The 23,001-nt window shown below is 50.4% G+C and overlaps 1 protein-coding gene across 11 annotated transcripts in view; it reads left to right on the forward strand.

The window, feature by feature from the left end:
* Tmem266 (transmembrane protein 266) overlaps window positions 1–23,001 on the forward strand; it is a 109,067-nt gene that overhangs the window by 65,426 nt on the left and 20,640 nt on the right. For all 11 annotated transcript variants that reach the window (XM_048793570.1, XM_048793573.1, XM_048793571.1 and 8 more), the window contains 3 exons: window positions 11,974–12,030; window positions 13,217–13,355; window positions 17,928–18,043. In XM_048793570.1, coding sequence (XP_048649527.1) covers window positions 11,974–12,030; window positions 13,217–13,355; window positions 17,928–18,043 — 312 coding nt within the window. The remainder of the gene's footprint in view (window positions 1–11,973; window positions 12,031–13,216; window positions 13,356–17,927; window positions 18,044–23,001) is intronic.

A 23,001-nucleotide genomic window follows, 5' to 3' on the forward strand; every position in this document is an offset into this window, starting at 1 on the left:
TGTCGGAGACGAGCCACCTGAAACAGACAGGGGCCTGTGTGCAGGAATCACAGCCTCAGAGCCCCCCAGCAAGCACCTCCCAGAGTGTGGACAGGGCTGGGGCTCCCACAGGCTCTGCAGGGGGAGCCAGGCCAACAGAGGCTGGTCCCTGTCTTGGTCTTTGTTGAAGATGGTAAAGGTGGACTGAAGCCAGTAACAGAGCAGCAGGGCTGCCTGCCTCCCCCAGAGCACCCTGCCCAGTACGGATGAAGAGGCTGGTGCATGGTGGCCTCACTTGGGGACAGCCTATCTAACCAATACAGCCTCACAGAGCACTGCAGGGAACCAAGTTTCAGAACTTTGGTGCTGGTATGGTCAGAGGGGTCCCTGCCCCGGGTTGGGAAATACATGAGGCTGTTTGTGCTCACAATGACTGGGGTCCTTGAATAGGAAGGTCTGGGGGAGCCCAATGTCCCTCAGCAGCCCATCAGGCCTGCATGTTTGCCTGTCAAAAATGTCAGTAGGGTCCTTACAAAAACCCCACACAGATCAGGAAAGCAGCCTTGAGTTTCATGGCCAGTTATGGCCAAAACTGGACCCAAGACTATGGTATTTCACCTGGTCTCACACCACTGACTTCCTCTGTGGGCCTTGGTGCCAGCAGGTTGTGAGGGGACTAGGAATCTGGGGTAAAGTCCAAGGCCAGGAATTAAGAAAGAAAAAGTCTGACCTAGCAAGACCTCAGACCAAAACCCAAGAACAACCAGCCCTCCTCCTTCCTCTGGGAGAAATGAACGTCACCCTTCAGATCTGGCCCCTTCTTTCTCTGGCAGGACCCAGGGGTAGAGCTGAGAGCCAAGGGTGAAGGGTCACTCCAGGCCTTCTGGGCCTAGTGAGTGGGCTGTACTGCACATGCAAATTCCCAGAAGTCTGCACTCTAAGACTCCTGTTCCCTGGAGCCCTTTGCCTGGTCCTCTTGCCTCAGCCGAGCCTCGGACAGCCCTGTAAAGGAGGGCAGAGCATGTTACAGATTGGGAAGCTGAAGGCTGGAGAGGAGTGCAAACCTGCCAAGGGCTTGCAGGAATGCCGTGCAGAGCCAGATGCAGACCTGTGTTGGGCAAGCTGTCCACTGCCCTGCCAGAGGACAGAGCTAGCCCCAGAATGGAGGTGAGAGGCTGGTTTGGGCTCAGTTGGAGGACATCTGTTCAAACAGTCCACACTGTTGAACAGTAAGATAGGTACTTCTCAAGGGAGTGAAATGGTGCTCAATCAGGAAGGCCAGGGGTGGGGGTAGTCTTACTAAGGGCCCACGGTGAGAGTGGGTACCCACAGGCTTTCTGGGCCCTGCTCCGCTAGGTCAGATGGGGTCACTGCCCTTCCCTGTGTCCCTGCAGCACCAAGAACAAGCAGAGCCTTTGAAATCCAATGGAGAATTGTGCAAAAGATTTTTCCAAAGCACAGCCCCGCCCTTGGCCAAGACTTGGCCCAGCTGGCCACTTGGAACCCAGGAGGCCTCACTCTTCCTGAGATTGCACACATTCTTAGGACCTCTTGACCAAGGCCAGGCCACCCCACAGCAGTGCAGGCCATGGGGTGTTGGCCCCATCTTAGGGTATGGAAAGGCCTGAGCAGCCCCAGCTTTTTCCCCTGGGAGAGGACAAAGCTGACCCATGGCTGACCTTCTAGATAGGAGCCTCAAGGTGGTGGCAGTGGTGGAAGCAGTGGCAGTGGGGTGGCTGCTGCTGCTGCTACTTCTCTTCCCCTTCCCATACCTGCTTCCCTCCCCCTGCGCCCCCTCCGCCTCCTTCACAGGTGGGATTCCCACAGCATAACCCTTTCTACATTCAGTGCATACAGCTGTCCTGCAACCATCATCTCTGTCTAGTTCCAAAGCATCTTCACCACCACCAAAGGAGATTCTTAGTCACTAGGCAGCCACTCCCTGTGCCCTCTCTACCCCAGCCGCTGTCAACCACTCATCTGCTTTCTGTCTCTGGAAACTTAACTATTCTGGAACCATACACTATGTGGCCTTTTGTGTCTGGCTTCAGTCACTTTAGCATAATGTGGTTTGTTCCCACCCTAGCAAGGGTTAGTACTTTGGTGATTTCTGAATGATATTCCATTGTATGGACGGACCACATTTGTTTATCTGGTCATCAACCCATCAAATCTTCTCTTCACATCAGCTATTTGAGCCACCTCCTTCTCCCCACAGCAGCCTCTTAGGGTTGTCCCAGGGCTGCACTGGAGTCACACAGGAGCTTGGCCTTTGGGCTACCTGTACCATTTGCCAAGAGACATCCATTGCCAAACCAAACAGCAAGGTCCTTATCTTTCAGCATCAGCAGCCACCCCAAGATTCTGGATACTAGGGGTCCTTCTCCTGCCTATGCATTCTCCAGAAGGGCTCTGGTGAGCTTCCATCCCTGGCTGAGAGGGGAGAGGGGGATGCTGTGCTCCAAGCTCTGAGAGATGAAGGATGAATTCATTCCCTTCAGTATCCAACTGAAGGAGCCAGTCACCCTGTGACCTTGAATAAGTCACTGTCCTTGTCTGTCCCTCGCTTTTCCAGTATCGAAGTGAGAAAACCCAACCTCATGTCTTCTTGACCCTCTGGAAGGTGGGGCCAGTGGTCAGGTTTCAGGGAAGAGGTTTTCTTTTCTGTCTCACCCTCTCCAATGTTGAGAATGGTGCAGGGAAGTCAGGGTTCCAAGCTTGCTGCTCACTAGCTATGAGAGCCCCTGCACAGCCCCTCCAGCCCTGTCTGTGGGGTACTGGACCAGAGGTTAAAACATTGGAAAGGACTTCTAGCCTCACTTGGCCATCCACAAAATAAACAGTAGCTGCCACCTGTTAGGACAAGCCCAGCAGGATTGATAATGCCTGAAATGGCTCTGCCAGAAGAGGATGTGGGTCGGGACCTCAAGCAGCCAACGTTTGTTCTCTTAGAGTCAGACCTCATTCTAGAAGATTCGCTCCTCCTCCCCAGACCTCAGACTCTGCCCTGCCCTGAGTGGGAGGGCACTGGAGCAAACCTTCAGAATTCCTCCACAGGGCCTGTGCGATGCTTGGTTGGAGATTTTTTTTTTTTTTTTTTTTTTTTGGTACTGGGGATTGAACTCAGGGACACTCGACCACTGAGCCACATCCCCAGCCCTATTTTGTATTTTATTTAGAGACAGGGTCTCATTGAGTTGCTTAACACCTCACCATTGATGAGGCTGGCTTTGAACTCATGATCCTCCTGCCTTAGCCTCCTGAGCCACTGGGATTACAGGTGTGTGTCACTGTGTCCAGCTTGGTTGGAGAGTTTAAAACAGCACCACTGTGTAAGGTCATGTAGATGGCAAAGGTGGTTCAGATCATGCTGTAGCTTTGTTTATTTATTATGACAGTTTCCTGGAAGCTGGCAGTCAAATGCATAGTTTTCAAATGTCAGTATATTTTAACAGTTTTCCAGTAAATAGACAAGAGCTGGCACCAGCCTTGTCAGACTCCATGTTCTTGTTTTGGAAGTGCCCAGGCTTATGCTCTCTGTCTGGAGGGACCTTCCCACTGGTGCTGTCTCTGAGTCCTTCACTCCTCTCAGGTTCAGCTCTGCTCCTCCATCCCTCTTCCAGGCAGCCTGTCCTGACCGCCCCCCAGACCCCCACACATGGACCAGCGGTGCTCTCAGCTTGTTGGTGTAACCCATTGTTGTTTCCTCCTTGGGCAGAGGTTTTTGTCCCCAGCTCCACTGGGCCTTATTATAGTCTTCTGTCTTCCTTTATCACCTGGCACAGGGCTGGGCATATGGCATATACCATCAAAGAAGCAGATAAATTCAATATGTTTGTGAGAAATTCTTCAGGACGTCACTCCCACTTTTTTCTTTGCCTTCACCTTGACAACGATCTTGGCGGGCTTTCAGATCAAATATAAAGATGACTTCTCTTTTTTTAATATTTATTTTTTAGGTGTAGATGGACACAACACAATGCCTTTATTTTTATGTGGTACTGAGGATCAAATCCAGGTCCCGCCTGTGTGAGGCGAACGCTCTACTGCTGAGCCACAATCCCAGCCCCTAAAGATGACTTTTCTAAGCAAGTTGGAATGCACTGCTTTAGACAGTACCATGCGCATGGTTAGCTGAACTCTACAAACTCAGGCTAGGTGGCGACTCGCTGAGCTGCTAGAACAGGATTTAAAACATTATCCTCCTTCTAGCTCTCAGATTCTAGAAATAGACCCAGATTCAGAATGTTCTACCTACCACAACATTCTCTAGAAAAAGCACATGCTTGCCAACCCTCAGCCTCAGAAGCAGACTGAGCCTGATGCTCAGCCTTCAGGGTTACATTCAGAAGGGGCTGGGAGCCCACCAAGCCAACAATCTTGATGACGTCTCATCAAGGGTGAGACCCAAGACTCTATCTGATCACTGTGATGTAGGAAAAAAACAAGTCTTGATGTTTACCATAATAATTCTTCCCGCTGTATAAAATTAAACATGGACAAAGCCAAAATAAGAAAACCAAAATCCCCCATAGCCTCATCATCTGCAGATAACCACCACTGATTTCATCTTAGAACGCCAGGCCTTTCCCACTCCTGTGTATCTACACGTTTTCCTCACTTTCCCTTTTGTCCAGTTGTATTTTGTAAATGTCCTTCCATGTTGTTTTACATTTCTTTTCAACAACATATTTAGGAGCATTCTACCTAGTATTAGGAAGTATTTTGAGCACATCAAAAATCAGCGAGTCATTTAATACACGCCTGTGTTCCCATCACCCACCCTGTCAAGCCCTAACATCTCCCCTGTCTGCTCCTCCGTTTCTAACAACTCCATCATGAGCATGTCCCTTTTTGACTCTCACCTCAACTTTTGGATGTCTCCATATTTCTGCTGTCATAAACGGCACCAGCTCCGAAAGCTCACCCCAATCTCTACCACCTCCAACATTGATTTAAAAGTAGCTTCTTAGAAGCAGAAAGGAAATGAGATTCTCAGCCAAACTTACAGTGACTCACGGTGATCCTTCCATCCCGGCACCTCCTCAGGTGAGGTGTGGGTGACTCCATCCTTGCCTGCTCCTCTGTACCAAATTTCTCTCAGCCCCTGCCCTCAGCTGGCACCACTTCCAGTGTCACCCATTGTCATGACTTCTCACCCAAGGGACCAGTTCATTCATGTGGAACAGTGGTATGGCAGGAGGGACAGGCAGGGCCCTGGGCAGCCTCTCACCAGCGTGTATACTGGGGAAGTCACTTCCCTGCTCTGAGCTTCAAGTTCCCTCATCTGAGATAAAGTTAAAAAGCCCATCTTAGAGGAATTTTTGTGATGAATGAAATAATGCATGTAAAGTTCTCCAGGGAAACAAAACCAATAAATAATATGAATATATATTCATCGTGGAATTGACAAAGTTATTGGGGCTGAGAAGTTTCAGGGGATGACTTCACTCATTAGAAATTTAAAAACAGCCTCCAGGTATCAGTCCCTTGTCTTGCCCTCCCCCACAACCCCTGTGCTCACCAGGACTATGCTGGACAGATGGACTATCTTCCCAGTGGTTTTCCTTCCTCCAACACCTAGGCTGTACCTTCTTTCGCCCTGACATATCATTCACTATTTCTACGTCTGCTTTCTGTCCTCACATTTTGAGGTTTAGGCAAAGATGCCTGGTGGCTTTATGCAGAGAATTTACATTTTTTTTTTTTTTTGTAGTGCTTTGGAGCAATTTTCAAGAAGAGAGAGAGGTAGTTTTCATTTCATTGCCTTGCTAGTTGATTTGTTAAAAGAAATTTTCAAAATTTGATTCTCGGAGTATCGATTATTCTATAGAACAAAACGCAAATAGATATGGCTTTGCAAATGCTGAGCACGTACTGTTTTTACACTCTACACTTAGCCTATTTTGTGGACATTTTAAAACCTTTTTATTCTTTGAGAAATACTACCAATTTTTATTCCAAAAGGTGAAGCACAGTTTGGTGTGTTCGTCTTGTTCAGTGAGGTGCCGTGTTTGTTTGTCCACAAGTGAACAGTGAAGTCACTCTGTCAGAGGGAACCCACTGAGGTCCAAAGCCGTGCTCTCTTCCTGTCCTGCTGGCTTATAGAACAGCTGGATTTGACGCTGTTTCCTTGTCTGTTTTTAATAAATTGAAACATTCTGTTAATGAATTTTCGGACTGACTAGTAAGGAAAACAAGACTGTGAGCGTTAAAGTAGAGAATAGCAACAGAGTCAAGGAATATTTTATGAACTCACTATGAAATTTGTTTATCTTAAACTATTATGATTTAATGGGTATTTGTCAGGCTGTCGGGAGACAGATTATTTTCCTGCTGTTGGTGTGCTCTTATTCCAACCACAGAGCACAGATCCACACAGGGGACACACCGGGCTGCACTGACAGCAGCCAAATGGACAGGTCCCGGGCAGGGTGTTTAGGATGCTAACTTTGCATAACTGGCGAGAAAGACACTGCTGAGGCTGGGGCCAATGACAAGCCTCAGAGCAAGTGGGGTCCCTGGCTTCCAGGGACAGGGGAGTTCGAGGCAGGAGTAGGCATGATGAAGTTGGCATTTCTGAGTAACCACCCTGGCAGCCAGGGTAGAGCAGGGCTTAGAGGTGGAAGTGGACTGTGATTTAGAGACAGACAGTTCAGCTGAGAGGGATTAGAGGTTTGAACCAGAAAAGTGGCAGTGGAGATGAAAGAGAGTAAGGAACTAAACCAGGCAGGGTTGGAGGATTGATCCAAGAGGGGTGGGGAGTGTGTGAGGGACAAGGAGCAGGACAGCTCGATTCCAGGGGTCTGGCTTAGTCAACAAGGGTACCGTGATGCCCCCTTCTCTCCTGAGCAGCAGGCTAGAGACATGGATTTGGGAGTTTCAGACCATTGGGTGGTAGTTGAAGTCAAGATTGTCCATGGAAGAGGGAAACTGAGGAGAGAAGACAGTGATCCCTGGGGAACAATTTTGCTGTGGGCAGAGGACAAGAAACCTGCAGCGGTGACTAGGAAGGTGTAGCCAGGGAGACAGGAGGAAAAACCAGAGTAGGGAATGTTCTGGGGGAAAAAAGGAGGTGAACTTTCCCAGCCAGGCAGTCAGCAGAGCCCCGTGCTTCAGACATAAGTGAGATGAACAGAAGGAGGTTCTCCCTCTAGCTGGTGAGGCAATGAGGGGTGCAGTCGCCCAGGGGTGAGTGGGTTACCTGAGCAGCAGGGGCTAACGTCAGGTTACCACAGTTACGTGGAGAGGCTTTGTTCAAGACTCTGCCTGGGGAGGAGAGAGAGAGAGCGAGAAAGGAAGGACAGCATCTTAAGGGAGAGAGCCTTGGGGTCAGTGGGGGTGGTGGGTACATTCAGAAGGAGACTTGAGAATGACCCTATTCTGCAAGGAAATTGTGGAATTAAAGCTCACCCACCCTGTGTATTTCAGTCTTTCTCCTCCTTACTCAAGGTCAAGGGCAGTGCTCCATGCACTGTGAGCCCTCAGTCGACCTCAGTCCCTTAATTGACAGACATTTGGTCATTTGCCACCCCAGCACAAGGAGAGACAAATAGTAATCTGGCCCCTGGGAGGGATCAGCCACTGTGTCTGTTCAGAGGGTTCACCTTCACAATCCTAGAGAAAGCAGCACCCTGGGAAGAGGCAGTCCTGGGTCACCAGCCCTCAATTCTCAGGGGTTTGGAGGGAGTGAGGCTGGTCCCTTCTGCGAGCCCCTGTTTTATCCACTCCTATCCCCAGGGGGCGCTCTTGGGCTGCCCTGCAATTCTGTCAAACAGCACTAGTCACCTGGCAAAACTCAAGTACTTACCAGTTCAAGACTGGTTGCCCACATTTCTTACTGTTGTTTTGTAACTGGATCCTGGGATCCATGTCTTCCTCTTGCAATTTTAGTTTAACCTTCCCAAGAGCAGACTGCTTCTAGAGGAAGCACCAGGAGTCAGCCCCCACCTCCCTGATTCATGCACCACCAGTCCCCTGACCCCAGGGATGCTGTCACAGGCTCAGGGGCTAGCCCTGCAGGGGTTCCTTCTCCCCAGCTGGGGACCCCACTTTGGGGTGGCTTTGCAGGGCACAAAGGTGTCTAGTCCCCATCCTGCTCATGAAGCAGTGAGCCAAAGGATCTCCTTCTGCCAAGACAAGGCTTTCTTATTTTAATTTGAACAAAACCAACTTCTAGACTCTCAGGTGCTTCTGCCTGCATCCCCCAAGTTTCCCAAACTATAGGAGCCTATTCAGGCCCCTCCCAGGGAAAGAGGCTGATTGCCCTGAGGGGAAGGGTTAGGGCCACAGGTGGAGGGCAGGAGGTCCTCACTGCCACTTGACTTAGGCAGGACCTGGACCAGACACAAGGGCCAGAACTTCCCACCCTCCTCTCCTGCTGCCCAAAGACTGAACCCTTTCCCTTGAGAAAGTCACCTTTTCCTTCCTTGGAAGAGATGAAGGGAGTCTCTTCCTGGAAGAGCAAGGTGGAAGAGGAGAGGTACCCAGGAGACAAAAGATTTACCTGCCACCAAAGCCTCCATTTCTGCATCTGTCAATGACAGAAAATTTTGGCTCATAATAAGAATTCAAAAACTGGTGCATTCCTGAAGTTTTGCCGGGCTCTGACCTGTCTCGCTTATCTGAGCAGCCTCCTGAGGCAGGATTGGAATGAAGGAAGCCAAAAACCTTTGGCCCCAGGTGGGAAAAGGGGTAGCTAGAGCTGAGGAGACCAGTTCCTTCAGGTCCTCCCTTAAAGGCCCTTGCAACTCTCAGGGGTGGGCAGGACATAAGACTGGGGGACTGAAGTCGGGTGGGTGATAAAGCCATCCCTGCTCTGCCCTGCATGGAAGCTTCCCACGAGAGCTCTGCAGCAGCCCCAGTGAGGCAGGCAGCACCGGGGGCAGTAGTTCTACTCCCAGGCCAGATGGCCTGAGGGGGTTTGGCCAATGTCATGTGGTAGTGAGGACAGTGAGAGCCAGAAAGAGGACTAGACTTTTGACCACATCTAATGCTCTTTCTAGTTGGAGCTGGGCATGTGGTCTCTCCTGTTGCAACTCGGACCAGTGTCACCTCACACAGGCCAGTGGTTCTGTTGGGTGTCCCATGGGGCTTTGTTTTAAAAGCAGATCCCAAGCCTTGAACTCAGAGATTCTGATATCTGAGGTCTCCAAGAGAAAAACCCGGATTTTAAAACAAAAGCTCCTGGTGTTGCTGATGCAGGGATCCTCACCTGCATGTTGAGAAGAGCAGCAGGCCATGGCTAAGTCAGCCAGTGTTCTCAGGCGGGTAGAGAGGGTGGAGCAAGTCCCTGTCTCTGTGGAGAGGGGACTTCTCAGAAACAGTGTTTGGGGAGAGGATGGATGCTACAGGGGATAAGCCAGTGGGTGGCTGTTGCAGAATTAGACTCCCACTCTGGCTCTGAGCCTGACTGGAGTAGCTGACTCCAGGCCACACTTCTGAGGTGTGTCCCCAGCCCTCTCTACAGCTGCCTTTTACTGCTGTTTCCAACATAAGCCTCCTAGAGATGAAAGTAGAGTGGAGGCTGCTGGGGACTGGGGAGGGAAGAATGGGTACAGAATTTCAGTTTGGAATGATGAGGAAGTTCTGGAGATGGGTGGTGGGGATGATTGCATAACCACGTGAGCAGGATATGGCAGAACAGTGCACTAAGAGTGGAGAAAGTGGATAAGCTCCCTGTGGTGTGTTTTACCCAATTCTAAAAAAAGAAGGAAGAGGAGAAACAACATCAGCAATCATATCTGGATGGACCTGTTTTGGTTTTTCCTAGTTTTTGCTTTGGGAACGCCAGAATTAGGATTCTGGGGTGGATGTGGTCAATGTAGCATTTCAGAGGAAACAAGCACCATGTTTCAAGTTCAGCCAACTAGAGGGATTAGATTACAACAAAATAAACCAAGACAATATGTGGTGATCTTACCCAGCTGGAGTCCACCATGCAGAGTGGAAAGCCTCTGGACCCAAATGCTGACCTCTTTACTAACTGTCTGGGTGACTTTGGGCAGCTTCCTTAACCTCTCTGTAAACTGAGAATCACATGCAAGGAGGGCTGACCCAGAGATCTGGCTCTTATTGGCATATATACATGGCAGGTTTTATTCTCATCAATACTGAAAGAATTGTATCATCTAACCACCTCTCCATCAGAAGAGGAAACTGAGGCCCAGAGAGGGGATTCAATTTGCCCAAGGCCATACAGCCATCCCATTCCCAAACTGTAACCTCAAGATATCTTGGGCCCCACCCAGATCTCTTCAGCCCTTAGGAGCTGTCTTGAAGCTAAGCCTGGCTGAACAAACCCAGAAACTGGGAAGCATAGAGGAACGGCTATCAGGCTGCCAATGTTCCCCTCTACATTCAAAGAAGGTGACATAACTGGCTGCCACCAGGGTCCCCCTTCTCATCCCTTCATGGAAACCAGGATAGTCCCTTAAGGGGAAAAGTGGATTTTACCAGCCAAGTCTTTTTTTCAGCATAGGAAGCTGGTGACCCATGGACTCGCACAGCTTCCCTAGGTTCAGATGGCTGGCCTGGTGCCAAGGCACATGGAAGGAGGACACCATCCAGTGTGAATTAAAGTCATCATGACTCAAGGGAGAGCCTGTAGCAAATGTACTAAGATAGCTTTTAAGAATCTTCTCTGGGGGCTGAGGATGTGGCTCAAGCGGTAGTGCGCTCGCCTGGCATGCGTGCGACCTGGGTTCGATCCTCAGCACCACATACAAACAAAGATGTTATTTCCGCCGAAAACTAAAAAATAAATAAATATTAAAAAAAAAAAAAAAAAAAGAATCTTCTCTGGGGGAAGGTGCCCTGTTGGTGGAAAAACCACTCCCAGAGGCAGCGACATTAGGAAGTGTCCACTCAGGCGTGCACTGGTTCACTCACAATGCACACCACGCAGGGCTGCACCGTGCCAGGGAGGAGGAACGGGAGGAAGAGGTCACATGGTGTCTCTCAAGCCTTCGCTAAGGGATGGGGTGTGTGATGACAAGACATGACACAGAGCTATGGGAGCATGGTGTACAAAGCCACAGGAAAGAGGCACCCAGGGAGCCAGGGGGATGGGGAAGAGCTTCACAGAAGTGACTTGAGGCTAGAAGGACAAGAGGGGAGAGGACACAGACCAAGATGCTCTAACAAGAAAACCAAAAGCATGGGCTTCAACAAGGCAAGGTTCATATCTTTTGTGGAAGGACAATTTTCGGGGTAGGAAATTAAGGCTGGTGGTGGCTGGGGGCTTTGGGAGACCCAGAAGTCTTCCATCTTATTATCTGGCCCCTCCTGGTTGAAGATGGCTTCCCACCACACCCACACACTCATATTCTAGTCTTTGGGAAGAAGGAAAGAGGAAGAAAAGCAGAGCCTGGTCTGTTAAAGGGCACAATCCAGAAGCTATGCACAGTGCTTCTGCTCAATGGCTATTGGTCAGAATCTAGTCACATGTCCACTCCTGATGCAAGGACAGCTGGGAAATGTAGTTGTTAGCTGGGCAGCCGAGCCTCACCTGCAATCATCCTAAGATGGACAAGATATGGGGGGGAGTCAATCCTCAGCCTCTACCACATGCAAAAACAAGGCAATAAGAAAAAGAGTTTTCATGATCAAAGATTTGTAAGGAGTTTTGTGTTATAATGGGAGGGAGATGACGTTGGAGAGGGAGGGAGACATGGCCTGAGACTCATTCTGAGGGATTCAGAGTGTGTTCTGTATGTACTATGAGCTCTGAAGGGTTTTGAGTGAGGGCTGACATGAATGGTGGCCAGGAGTGGCACGAATATGTGTGGGAGGGGCCAAGCCTGTGAGCAGAGGGGCCGCCATGAGAACTGGAGGTGGGCACTCCACTTGCATTGGGGATGGGGAGGGCATGGGAGTGGGGAAGGCATATCACTGAACACGGAAACGGTGCTCTGGATTCTGAGCTCTGGGCTCTTCTCTGCTTCAGGGAGGCATTGCAGAACAATAACCATTTTTCTCACTTCCTCTCCTCAGACTGTTATACGGATCGTGGTCCTGGGGATCTGGGATTACATCGAAAACAAAATAGAGGTAAAGATCAGTGGCTTCCCCAACCCCCAACCCAGACATCCTGGCTGCTGGAAAGTGTCACTGTCCCATTCATTCTAGTGTGGGAACCATCAAAAGGCTCAACTCCTCTCTGCCCTTGAGCACAAGAGTCTCCTCAGCTGTGCACGTGGGATGGGGTGAGGAGGAGGTGGAGGCTGGGAAGGAGTGAGCCGAAATGGTTTCAAGCAAAAGAACATTCTAAAACATTCTCCTTGAAGTTCTATAAGCATTTAAATTTTATTCTTGGGCTGGGGGTGTAGCTTGGTGGTAGAGCATCTTCTCAGCATGCTTGAGGGGGTGGGTTCCATCCCTAGCACAATAACAACCACAAAATTATTTTTGAATCAACTTGAAAATTTTTTGAAATGTGTTTTAAAACAAATAACTCCATTCCAAAATGACACAGTGGTCAGGAGCTGCACAGAGAAACTAAAAGTCCCCCTCACCTAGGTTTCTGCTCTGCTTCAGGTAAAAGGGGCTGGGTGGGGGGCAGGGTAGAGATGAGGTGCAGGTAACCCTGGCTGTCGCAGGCAGTTTTGTGCACTCAGGCCAATGCAAGGTGTCCAGGGTCTGCTGCCCTCTCCTTCCTCCTCTCAGGCCCAGTGCAGGAAGCTGACTTGAAGAGCCCAGCCTGTGAACAGCTCCAGCCAGGGCCAGGCTGGGGCAGGCAAGGGAGGGTCAGGGCCCAATGGTGCCAACTGGGCCCCCTCCTTTCTTAGCCCTGCCCCCATTCTCCATGGGGTTAGGAACTCTGTACCTGTTAGAGACGACATGTGGGCCCTGGACTCCAGCTACCCATGTAGAAAGAAGAACCCCCCACACCTACATCAGCCCCTACCCTGCCAGGGATTCAGTTCAGCTTCTGCCCAGGGTCCAGAGCACAGAATGCAGGCCCCATCCTGAGAAGGGACAAAGACCAACCAAGGCCACCTGAACCAAGAGCTGGAGATGGGCTACAGTCACTTGGAGGACCAAATGCCCGGGAGCAGTTCAGTGAGGAGGTTCCTTAGGACTGAGGAGGGTCAGGAGAGGCAGCTGGAGACCGTTGACCTTCTGACAGGCTCAGGCCCCCTGGAGAAGATGACCGGCACCAACTGCCTGCCAGGCTGCTCTCTGGTCCTGGACACGTGGCATGGCCCAAAGCACTGAAATATGCTTCCTTTTGCAGGTGTTTGACGGGGCTGTGATCATCCTGTCCTTGGCCCCGATGGTGGCGTCTACCGTGGCCAATGGGCCCAGGAGCCCCTGGGATGCCATCAGCCTCATCATCATGCTCCGGATCTGGCGTGTGAAGAGGGTCATTGACGGTGAGTGGCCTGAGAGGGGCCAGTGAGACTGACAGAAACCAGATCAATCAACTGAGAGAGGAGAGAGCCCTGGGGGGCAGGGGTGTCCCCATCAGTGTTGGGGGGGGCACATCTCAGCAGGGAGAGAGCCAAGCCTGACCCTGCCATTCAGCATCGTGTATTTGGGATCCACTCACACACTGCTCAGGTGTCGCATGTGCACACCTGAGTTTCCAAACACCCCTTGAGAGGGCACTCATTCATTCTGACACAACCATGTATCGTGTGCCTGCATGGCCAGTCCCTCACATAAGAGCTTCCAGCAGGGCCTACTATGCTGGGAAGAGCAACTTTTTATAACCCAGGTGTTTTGACGCACACCTGCTGCTGCCCCCACACCCCATGGCCCACAGAGTCAGTGGTGAGTCTGTCCAGGTCATTAAGTCGAGGCTTGCCCCTGCCGGGTCTGTGTCCCTCAGTGACAAGGTGGGTGCCCCGAGCTTGTTGACCTGCCAACAAGCAGAAAACATCCCCATGGGAACGGCTGGCTCAGGCTGGGTTTGGGCCGGTGTTTCACTCATTTCAGCATCTTCCTATCTCTGCGTTTTCATTCCCAGAAAGAGTCTGATCTGCTCCAGCTTTGTCACTGCCTTTGCTCCTGTCAAGGCAGAGGCTGCCCTTCCCACTCAGCCACCCGTCCCTAGAGAGCTGTGCCCAAATCTGGGCAGCTCTAATATTCTAAAATTGGTGACAACCCAGAGGAAAGAAGCCTTGGTGGGGAGGGGATTAGAAACCTCAACCCCGAAGAATGGTGTGGGGTGTTGGGATGGGGACATAGAGGACAAAGACACAGGAAAGGGGGCTGACATCATCTCAGGGAGGAGGGAAGACCCAGGTCTCTGGATTTCAGAGGGTGCTCCTTGGTTGCAGAGGTCATGACAAGGAGGTCCACTTTCTGTCAACCACACTAGGTACAGAGCCAACCACAGAGGTGTTGTCTGACTTTCCCAGCAAGGTCCCCTCCTGGAGTGACATGGAAATCCTGTCACAGTGATTCCCAAACTTTTATCTTTTTCAGTGCCAAAGTCACTGGTGTGTAAAGTGGAGCTGCTTTGGTTGAATCAGAGTAGACAGCCCAGAGCCCACCTCCATGCCCTCTCCTTGTCCCCAAGGCACCTCTAAGGAACAGTTGGGGCACAGTTTAGAACCACTGGGATATATGTCAAGGTGTTTTCCAGCCCTGAATTTTGACTGCTAATGATAGAAACTGTGGCCATAAGATTGGCCAACAGCATTTGCCCAGCACTTGAAGGCAAGCAGGGATGGCCTTCAGGGTTTCCCCTCCCCAGGAGGGCAGCCTCTCCCTGGTTCCCACCCTCCATCCCACCTTGTGAACACAGTGGACATTGATCCTGGTTTCCTCACTGTCATCTCATCTCCAATACAGAATCTTCATCAAACTCCAATGAGCCGTGGTCCAGCTTTGGAAGGCAGGGAAGGCTCTGGAGATCATCTGGTCCCTTCCCCTCATTTGACAGATGGGGAAATGGAGGCCAGAGGGAATGGGGTCACACGGTGAATCAGGCTCGGAGCTACAAGTGGAGCCCAGGATCTGTGACACCCTCCTGTGCTCTTCTGGCGGTTCACTTCACCCCATCTGCTCAGGGCTCTGCTCTTGGCTCCATCCATGAGAACATCCGCTCCCTTCAGTGCAGGAACGGCGCCTTCTGGCTCCTTCTGCAAGCTGTGGACAGCTGCACACCCTCATACTAATGGATTTTGACAGCCCCACTGTGAACACCCTTCCCAGCTGTTCCCCCTTTTCCCTGACACCTCAGGCACTGGGAGCCTCACAATGGAGACTCACTGGTGAATGCAATGGGTGTTAATTTGCTACTCTCACCCTGGAGTAAACTGGCTTCATCAGGAGCTGGGAGGTGATAGTTCAGGGCAGCTTCTGGACCTGGAGAAAGGTCTCAGGGATGCCCTACTCTTAAGTCTAGAAGCAAACAGAAAAGTCCTGATTTTCTTCTTTGCATGATGCCTCAAATATCCAGAGAACATCTGGAGGTGGGGATGCCGTGGGTGGAATGGGGTCTTGCAGATTGTGGACCTGCAGAGTTCTAGAATGCAGTGGCAAGACCAAACGCATCTGAGCAAAGTTTCCGAAGAATCAGGAAGGGCTGGGTTCTGAGAGGTGTGAGAAGGGTGTAAAGGTCAGGCAGAGGTCAGGTTAAGTTGATCCTGAGACTTCCAAGGAACCCATGGCTGCTAAACTCAGAGAACTTCCAAGGGAGGGATGCAGGGGCTGCTTCTAGCTGAGAGATCATGGGGCCTCATGCTCAGAATCTAGCTTTCTCCTCTGGGTCTTACTGTGTGTATGAGTTATGAGTAGGATCATCTGTAAAGGGCCCAGAATAACAATGACCTAAACAAAACAGAAGCTTATTTCTCTCACATGGAAGTCTGCTGCACATAGCCTACTTTTCAAAGTCACCTCATGGTCTAAGATGACTGTTCCAATGCTAGACATCACTTCCTCATTATAGCCAGTAGGCAGGAGAAAGGAGAAAGAAGATAAAAGGAAGGCCAACTGCTATGTGTTTATCTATCTGAGAAAGCAGCTTTGGTTGATGGGTTGTCTCCAGAAACCAAAAAGATTATGTCCTCATTACCCACATTACCCACTTCCAGGACCTCACCCTGCTCCACCTGGGAAGGTGATTTAAATTGCCGGTTGGTTTTCCAAGGCCCAGGCCGTTCCCCTTCCTGTGCAGCCTAGCATAGCAACCCGGTACTATTTCCTCCCTTACGTGAAATCCCAGCAACTCAGGAGGCGGAGGCAGGAGGATTGCAAGGTCAAGGCCAGCCCAGGAAATTTAGCCTGACTCTGTCTCAAAATAAAAAATAAAAAGGGCTGGGGGTATAGCTCAGGAGTAGAGCATCCTTGGGTTCAATTCCCAGTGGCACACACACAGAAAAAGAAGAGGGGAGGGGAGGAGTGTGGGGGGAAAAAAGTTAGATGCATATAAAGAGTGATACATGGGCAAACAGGAATGTAGCCCATCTGTGGCCCTCAGCACTGTGATCTTTCACTGGCTGCAGTGCCCTGTGTGAGATCATGCCTTTCTGAATCAGATCAGGGATTTCTACTGCCAGCCACGAGATGTGGCAGTCCAAACTTGGATGCCTTCCTAGCCCGTGAAGCTTTGAAGTGATTGTTGAGGTGTATTTATCCACCCCTATACACCTTTACTGTCTTTCCATCCAGCAGGGAGTGCAATTTCTAGAGCAGTAGTGGAATGTGTGATAGGAATGTCATACTCGATGTCACACTTCTATTTGAAGAGTCATGGATGTACCAGTAATTTCCAAACCACAAGGTCCCTTCCTTGTTGGACTCCAGTCAGAACAAATCATAGTCCATTCTTGTTGTCCTCCACATAGTGGAGAAGGGACTGCTATTTCTCCTTCAGTCACTACACCCATAACTCACAATTTTGGGGTCCAGGTACCCTTCAGCTCTGGGATACCAGTCACGACATCACAGGACATATGTCCTTGTCTGCCATCTTGAGCCAGAATACAAGAGCTATCTTTTCTTTTTAAACAACTAAATTGAGATGTAATTCTCATGCCATAAAATCTACCCATTTAAAGTAAGCAGCTGAACGATTTTTAGTATACTAATAGTTTGCAACTAACACCAAAACCTAAGGTTAGAGCATTTTCCTTTCTCCACAAAGAAGCCTGATACTCTTGAGCAGTCGCCTCCATGCCCCCTCAGCCCTGGACATGCATCTGTCCATCTCTGTGAAGTTGCCTACTCTGGGCATTTTAGATATATGATATGTAGTCTTTTGTGTCTGGTGGCTTTTGCTTACCATACTGTTTTCAAGGCTCATCTGTGTTGTCACATTTAACAGTACATCATTCCTCCCAGAGTGTCTCCTTGTAGAGACAGGACACATTGTATCTATCCCTTCATCCCTTGATGAACATTTGGATTGTTGCCACTTTAGGGCTATTATGAATGATGCTGTCAGGAAGGCTCATGTGCAAGTGTTTGTGTGGCTGTATGTTTCCACTTCTCTTAGGTATGTAGGCATAGAATTGCTGGGTCTTATGGCCACTCTCTGCTTAATATTTTGGAGAACTGCCAAACTGTTTTCCAAAGTGGTCGCACCCACAGCAATGTACGAGGGTTCCAACACCACTGCACCCCACCAACCCCAGCTGCCTTTTAAGGAAGGCTTCTGGATGCCACAGCATGCCTCCTCCAGTGACACCCCATTGTCCAGAATGTGTCTTGGCCACTGGTAGCTGCACAGGCTGGGGATTACTCATTATTCCAGCAGCTGTGCACACCTCCAAAAATGAAGGGTTTTATCACCATGGGAAAGGAGGAACACGGATCTCTTGGACACCAGAAGTTCAGGTTGTACTTTCTGGGGTACCTAGATGTGCCCCCTCCCATCTTCAGGGAACTGAGCCAGGGCCTCAGAGCTGATGCTGGCCAAATGGAGGGCCGACTCCTCCCCAGCTTGAGCCCTGCCCCTACCCAGTTCTTCACGGGCTGTCTCTTTCTTCCAGCATACGTCCTGCCAGTGAAGGTGGAGATGGAGATGGTCATCCAGCAGTACGAGAAGGCCAAGGTCACCCAAGACGAGCAGCTGGAGAGACTGACGCAGATCTGTCAGGAGCAAGGGGTAATGCACTGCCACTCTCAGTTCTGTTTTTATGTCTAGGCCTTGCTGGGGACACTGCTGTGCCTAAGCCCATGTCAGAACTCAGGGGCCCATGGCTGGGCTCATGGGGAACCTAAGGCCCAGGAAGGAAAACACATCCCCATGGTCACTGGTGTTCAGCCCAACCAGGCCTGGACTCAGCCCTGACTCCCATGCCAGGGTCCTTGTCATTATACCATGGTGACCCTTCAGCTCCCCAACCTGAGCTGCCAAGTTACCAACTCAATTCATAGAGTATTCTCAGAGGAACAGTCCCTCAGGCGGGCACTAATTCTGTGTGTGAAGGGTGGCTGGGGAACACTGTGTACCAAGTATGTGCCCAGTGCAGCCAAGGGGAACAGGCAGCTGGGCCAGGGTGGGGCACTGCCCCAGAATCTAGTACCTGCACCGGGGATTTAGCCACATGATGCCACCTCTGCCCTCATCTGTAAAGTGAAGGGGTAGCTTTCATGTGAGGGAAGACAGCCCCTTCTACAGGAATTCAGAGGAGGGGGATTGGGGTGCTCAGGGGGTGGGTACCAGCTGGGATCTGCAGAGTGGGTCCTCACTTAGCCTGGCAGCTCCCAGTGTGGCTCTCATATGGTGGGTGCTCGCCACCATGAGTGGGCATGCACACAGGGGCAACGTGTCCCCTGCACTGGGTGCTCCTCAGGGTAGGCCTGGCTAGCTCACATGTGTGCCTTAGCCCAGCCCAGCCCAGCACTGTTTGAGATGGGGCTGGTTAAATGCAGATTCAGTGATTCTCTTGGTCCTCCTCCCCAACCTCTCATAGCAGATGGGGGTGGGAAGTCTGTGGAATGTGACCCCGGGAAAAGTCCCCACAGGAACACACATGCAGCATCTTCAAAATCACCCCCCTGGAATGTCTGTCACAAACCAAATCTTTTTATCTACTTTGGGGACACAAAACCTTTCATTTTAGTATAGGGTGCCTCTGAGTGACAAGAGGGGCCATCAGGGACTCCACCCACAGGAGCACATTGTCCAAGGGACCCTGGGAGCAGGGAAATCTATAGGGGGTCCTAGACTGAGAAGGTAAACATCGCAGCCCCCACATAGCTGCCATCGGCTTCATTCATTCTCTCAGCAGTCCTCCTGCCAGCCAGGTCATGGTCCCTGACCTCATGGGACTCTGGGTGACTCAGGGAGTTTGGCAGCCCATGTACCAACAGCAGCAGTACGGTGCCCTTCATGCTTCTTTGGGGAATTGTCTGGGGCTCTGTAGGCCAGGATGGGGAAGGGTTTGCAGAGGAGCTGACCTTGAGCAGGGTCACCTGGGAAGGGAGCCAAGTGGAAGGGCCTGTGCGAGCCCAGACGTGGGTGTTGTGGTGGGAGCACGAGGCCATTCTCAGTGTGAGCAAGGAGAGGCAACCAGAGGGCTTGGGGTGGGCCTGGGAAGGGCTCTGGGCTGACCAGGGCATTTGGGCTTCATCTCAGGGAAGAGGAAGCCCAGAGGGCTGGAAGCAGGGGTGGGAGCTGTCTTCTCCAATTTGAGTTTTTGATGGAATTTTCTGGCTGCAGCTGGGGATGGGCAGGAAAGGATAGAAGGGGGACAGGAAGACAGGGTTGGGAGGCCATTGCAACCAGCCAAGTGAGAGCAGGGCTGGGTTTGGGCAAAGGGAAGTATAGACCATGGGGGTAAAGGACGATTCTGGGTGTCAACATGAAACCAACTAGAAAGGATCAGGTAGCTCTCAGTCCACTGTACAATAGGCAGACAAGTGCTATCCACTGCTGCAGACGGCAAAGGGAAAGACCCTGGCCCAGGGCTGCATCCGCCCCTGGTAAATTTATGGCGCTCAGCAGAGAACACGCCAGCCTGCTATATGCCTCACATCCACAGCACACGTGCCATGTGCCACGTGCCCAGAGGAAAATCCTAATGGCAAGCTCACCTCCCACAGTTTCCACCGTGACCCCCGTCCTGAGCCCCCTGGGGACCCCAGGTTTCTGTAGTTCAAATCACTCCCCACATGTGGCCTCCTTCCCGGGGGGTCTTAGCCAGAGGGAGGCTCCCTTGGCTTCTGCACAGGAAAGAGCCAATAAATAAAGACAGATTCCCTCTAGGTAGTGACATCTGGAAAAGAGATGAACAGAAACAAGCCATTTTAATTTAAAAAACACCCGAAGGCTGTCATCTCAGTTAAGACAGCTAAAGGGGCCAGACGGGCTGGAATCCCGGGGGACACTGGGGAGGCCTGGGTGAGCAGGGCTATCCAGCTTCTGCAGAGAAACCAGGATGGCCACTCTCCAAAGCTCGAGTGCCCACTCCCCAGGGGGAAGGACGGGGAGACCCTGACTTTTCAGCAGTATTTTGAGACCAGATTTGGGACTTGACTGGGCAACAAGTACCCTTAAAGAAATGAACAAATTGCCCATGGAATGTGGGGATCTGCTCTTGGAGAGCAGCCCATGGAATAGTTAAAAATGGACTTCAGGGGTCAGGGCTGTAGCTCAGTGGCAGAGTGCTTGCATAGCATGGGTGAGGCACTGGGTTCAATCCTCAGAACATAAAAATAAAATAAAGGCATTCTGTCCATCTACAACTACAAAAAAAAAATGTTTAAAAAAAAATGGACTTCAGGGACAGACCCAAGTTCAAAACCAGCCCTGCCACTTACTGATCTTGTGATTTTGGAAACGGCTTCAGACCTTGGTTTTGCTAATGTGATAAATGGGGATAGTGATAAAATCCTTGAAGGATGGTTGTGATATTTTAAATAGTGACAGTAACACAAATGGCCCGCCACACCCACCCAAGCCCTGGCTGTCCCACACAGTTTTAGAAATTAAAAATCCGAACAGTGGTGATTTGCCCAGGAGCACTCAGCTCATTCAGGGCTCTGACAGCCAGAAAAGATCCAAGTGTCCTGAACACTGTCCCCCGCAGCCCACCTTGCTGAGGGGCAATTTACCCAAGTCACCTCTCAGTGCTCCATGAAAACACTGCCCAGATCAGACCGGGCAGCTTGGTCAGCAGCCCAGAGCAACTGTCCCTCCCCGCCCGCCTGCTGGGTTGTCTCGGTGGTGTTTCCAGTCTCCTGCCTGCTGCCCACCCAGCCTGTTCCCATCCCCTGCCATTCTAGTCACCTTTGTCACAAACTTGTTCTCTCTCTCCCTGCCAGAGTTCCCAGAGCTTCTGTAACAGAACAGTTCCCAACCTCTCAAAATCCCGTATTGCATTTAGTTGTCACACCTCCTTGGGCTCCTCTTTCCGGTTTCTCAGTTTTTTCTTTGTTTTTGAAGATCTTAATGGTTTTGAGGTGCACTCAAGGGTATTCTTGCAGAACATCTCACTGGGGTTCGTGTGAGGTTTTTTTTTTTTCTCATGATAACGCTAGGTTTTGGGTTTGGGGAAGAAAGAACACAGAGGTAAAATGCCATTCTCATCACATCACATCAAGGACATATCTGTCAATATGATTTGTCACTATCAATGGTGACCTTGATCACCTGGCCAAGGCAGAGTCTGTCATGATTCTCCACTGTAAAATTACTCTTTTTTTTTAATCTTAGCTTTTTAGAAAAATTAAATTGCTTCTTACTGTGACCCTGTGGAGACTCTCAGGTGACATGGCTTTCCAATTCGCATGAGACCTTGTACGTTTCATCTGTACCACATAGCAGCTTTCTTGCCACAGGCCCTGCCCAAAGTGCCCCAGAACACCTTGTATTAAAGACAAGAGGCCAAACCAAGATTTGCAGATGGGGAACCCGAGGCCCAGAGAAGAGAAAGGTCTATTCAACGTTGCACCACAGTTTGGGGAGTGGGATGGAAACAGAGGTCTCTTGTGGCTCTTTCCAGTATCATCCATGCTGGACCACAGGGTCCCTCCAGTTGTGACAGGGATTCACTGCTTCCCTCATTCCCATGATTCCCACTGTGTGCACTTCATCTCTAGAAGATACCTACCCAGGGAGGAGAGGAAGGCACTTCTTGAGCTCTAGCCAACCCTCACAGTCTGCATTCAGACTGTCCATTGCTAAGACAGAGGCAAATCACCTTAGACCCCCAAATCCAACACCCGTTCAGCTGAAAGCTCTTGTACTCACTTTTACTTGGCTCTCTGTCTCAATTGAAGCCAGAAGTTTCTAATGTCACTGGTACATAGAGGGATTCTCGTGGCTGTCCCTCAGGGAGACAGTGTGAACTTTTTGTCTTTGTCCTGGCTGCTTCAGAAATCAAAGCTAACTTAGATGCAGCAGTTAAACCAATGTAACATTAAATTCTTCTGGCTCGTCTTACAAACCCACTTCTAAAATATTATGTACATCCATGCCCAGGATCTTGCTCTAATACTGAAGCACATTCTGTAACCCCTCTTCTACCTGCCCTTTGCCCTTTAAGAGTTTTTTTTTTGTGTGTGTGTGTGCCAAAGATTAGACTCAGGGGCACTCAGCCACTGAATTACATCCCCAGTCCTGTTTTGTATTTTATTTAGAGACAGGGTCTCACTGAGTTGCTTAGTACCTCGCTTTTGCTGAGGCTGGCTTTGAATTCATGATCCTCCTGCCTCAGCCTCCCAAGCTGCTGGGATTACAGGCATGTGCCACCATGCCTGGCTGCCCTTTAGGTCTTGCAACAGCCTTTGGTCCAACATCATATGATCCAATCTGATTCACTATGGGAGTTAGTCTCTCTTCTCTGCTTTTTCCTTCCTGGGCAGCCTGAGAAAGTTAGCAAAATACTGAGGGAGGAACAGAGATTTCAATGTAGGGTGACTTAGAACCCAGCCTCCAAGGAAACCAATGGAACCTGCAAGCCCCTGAGGACAGGTCTATAACTTATATAAACCTCAGTTCCTAAAAGAGGAGTTGCCTGTAGGTAGCTGGAGGGTGGAGAAAATTCACTTAAACGGGGAGCTGGTGGGCTCAGTTCAACCCTCTGTCCCCAAGACTCAGGCTTTTCATTGGATAAA

The sequence above is a fragment of the Marmota marmota genome, unplaced genomic scaffold (genome assembly GCF_001458135.2).
Source record: "Marmota marmota marmota unplaced genomic scaffold, marMar, whole genome shotgun sequence".
In the NCBI taxonomy this organism is placed as follows: domain Eukaryota; kingdom Metazoa; phylum Chordata; class Mammalia; order Rodentia; family Sciuridae; genus Marmota; species Marmota marmota.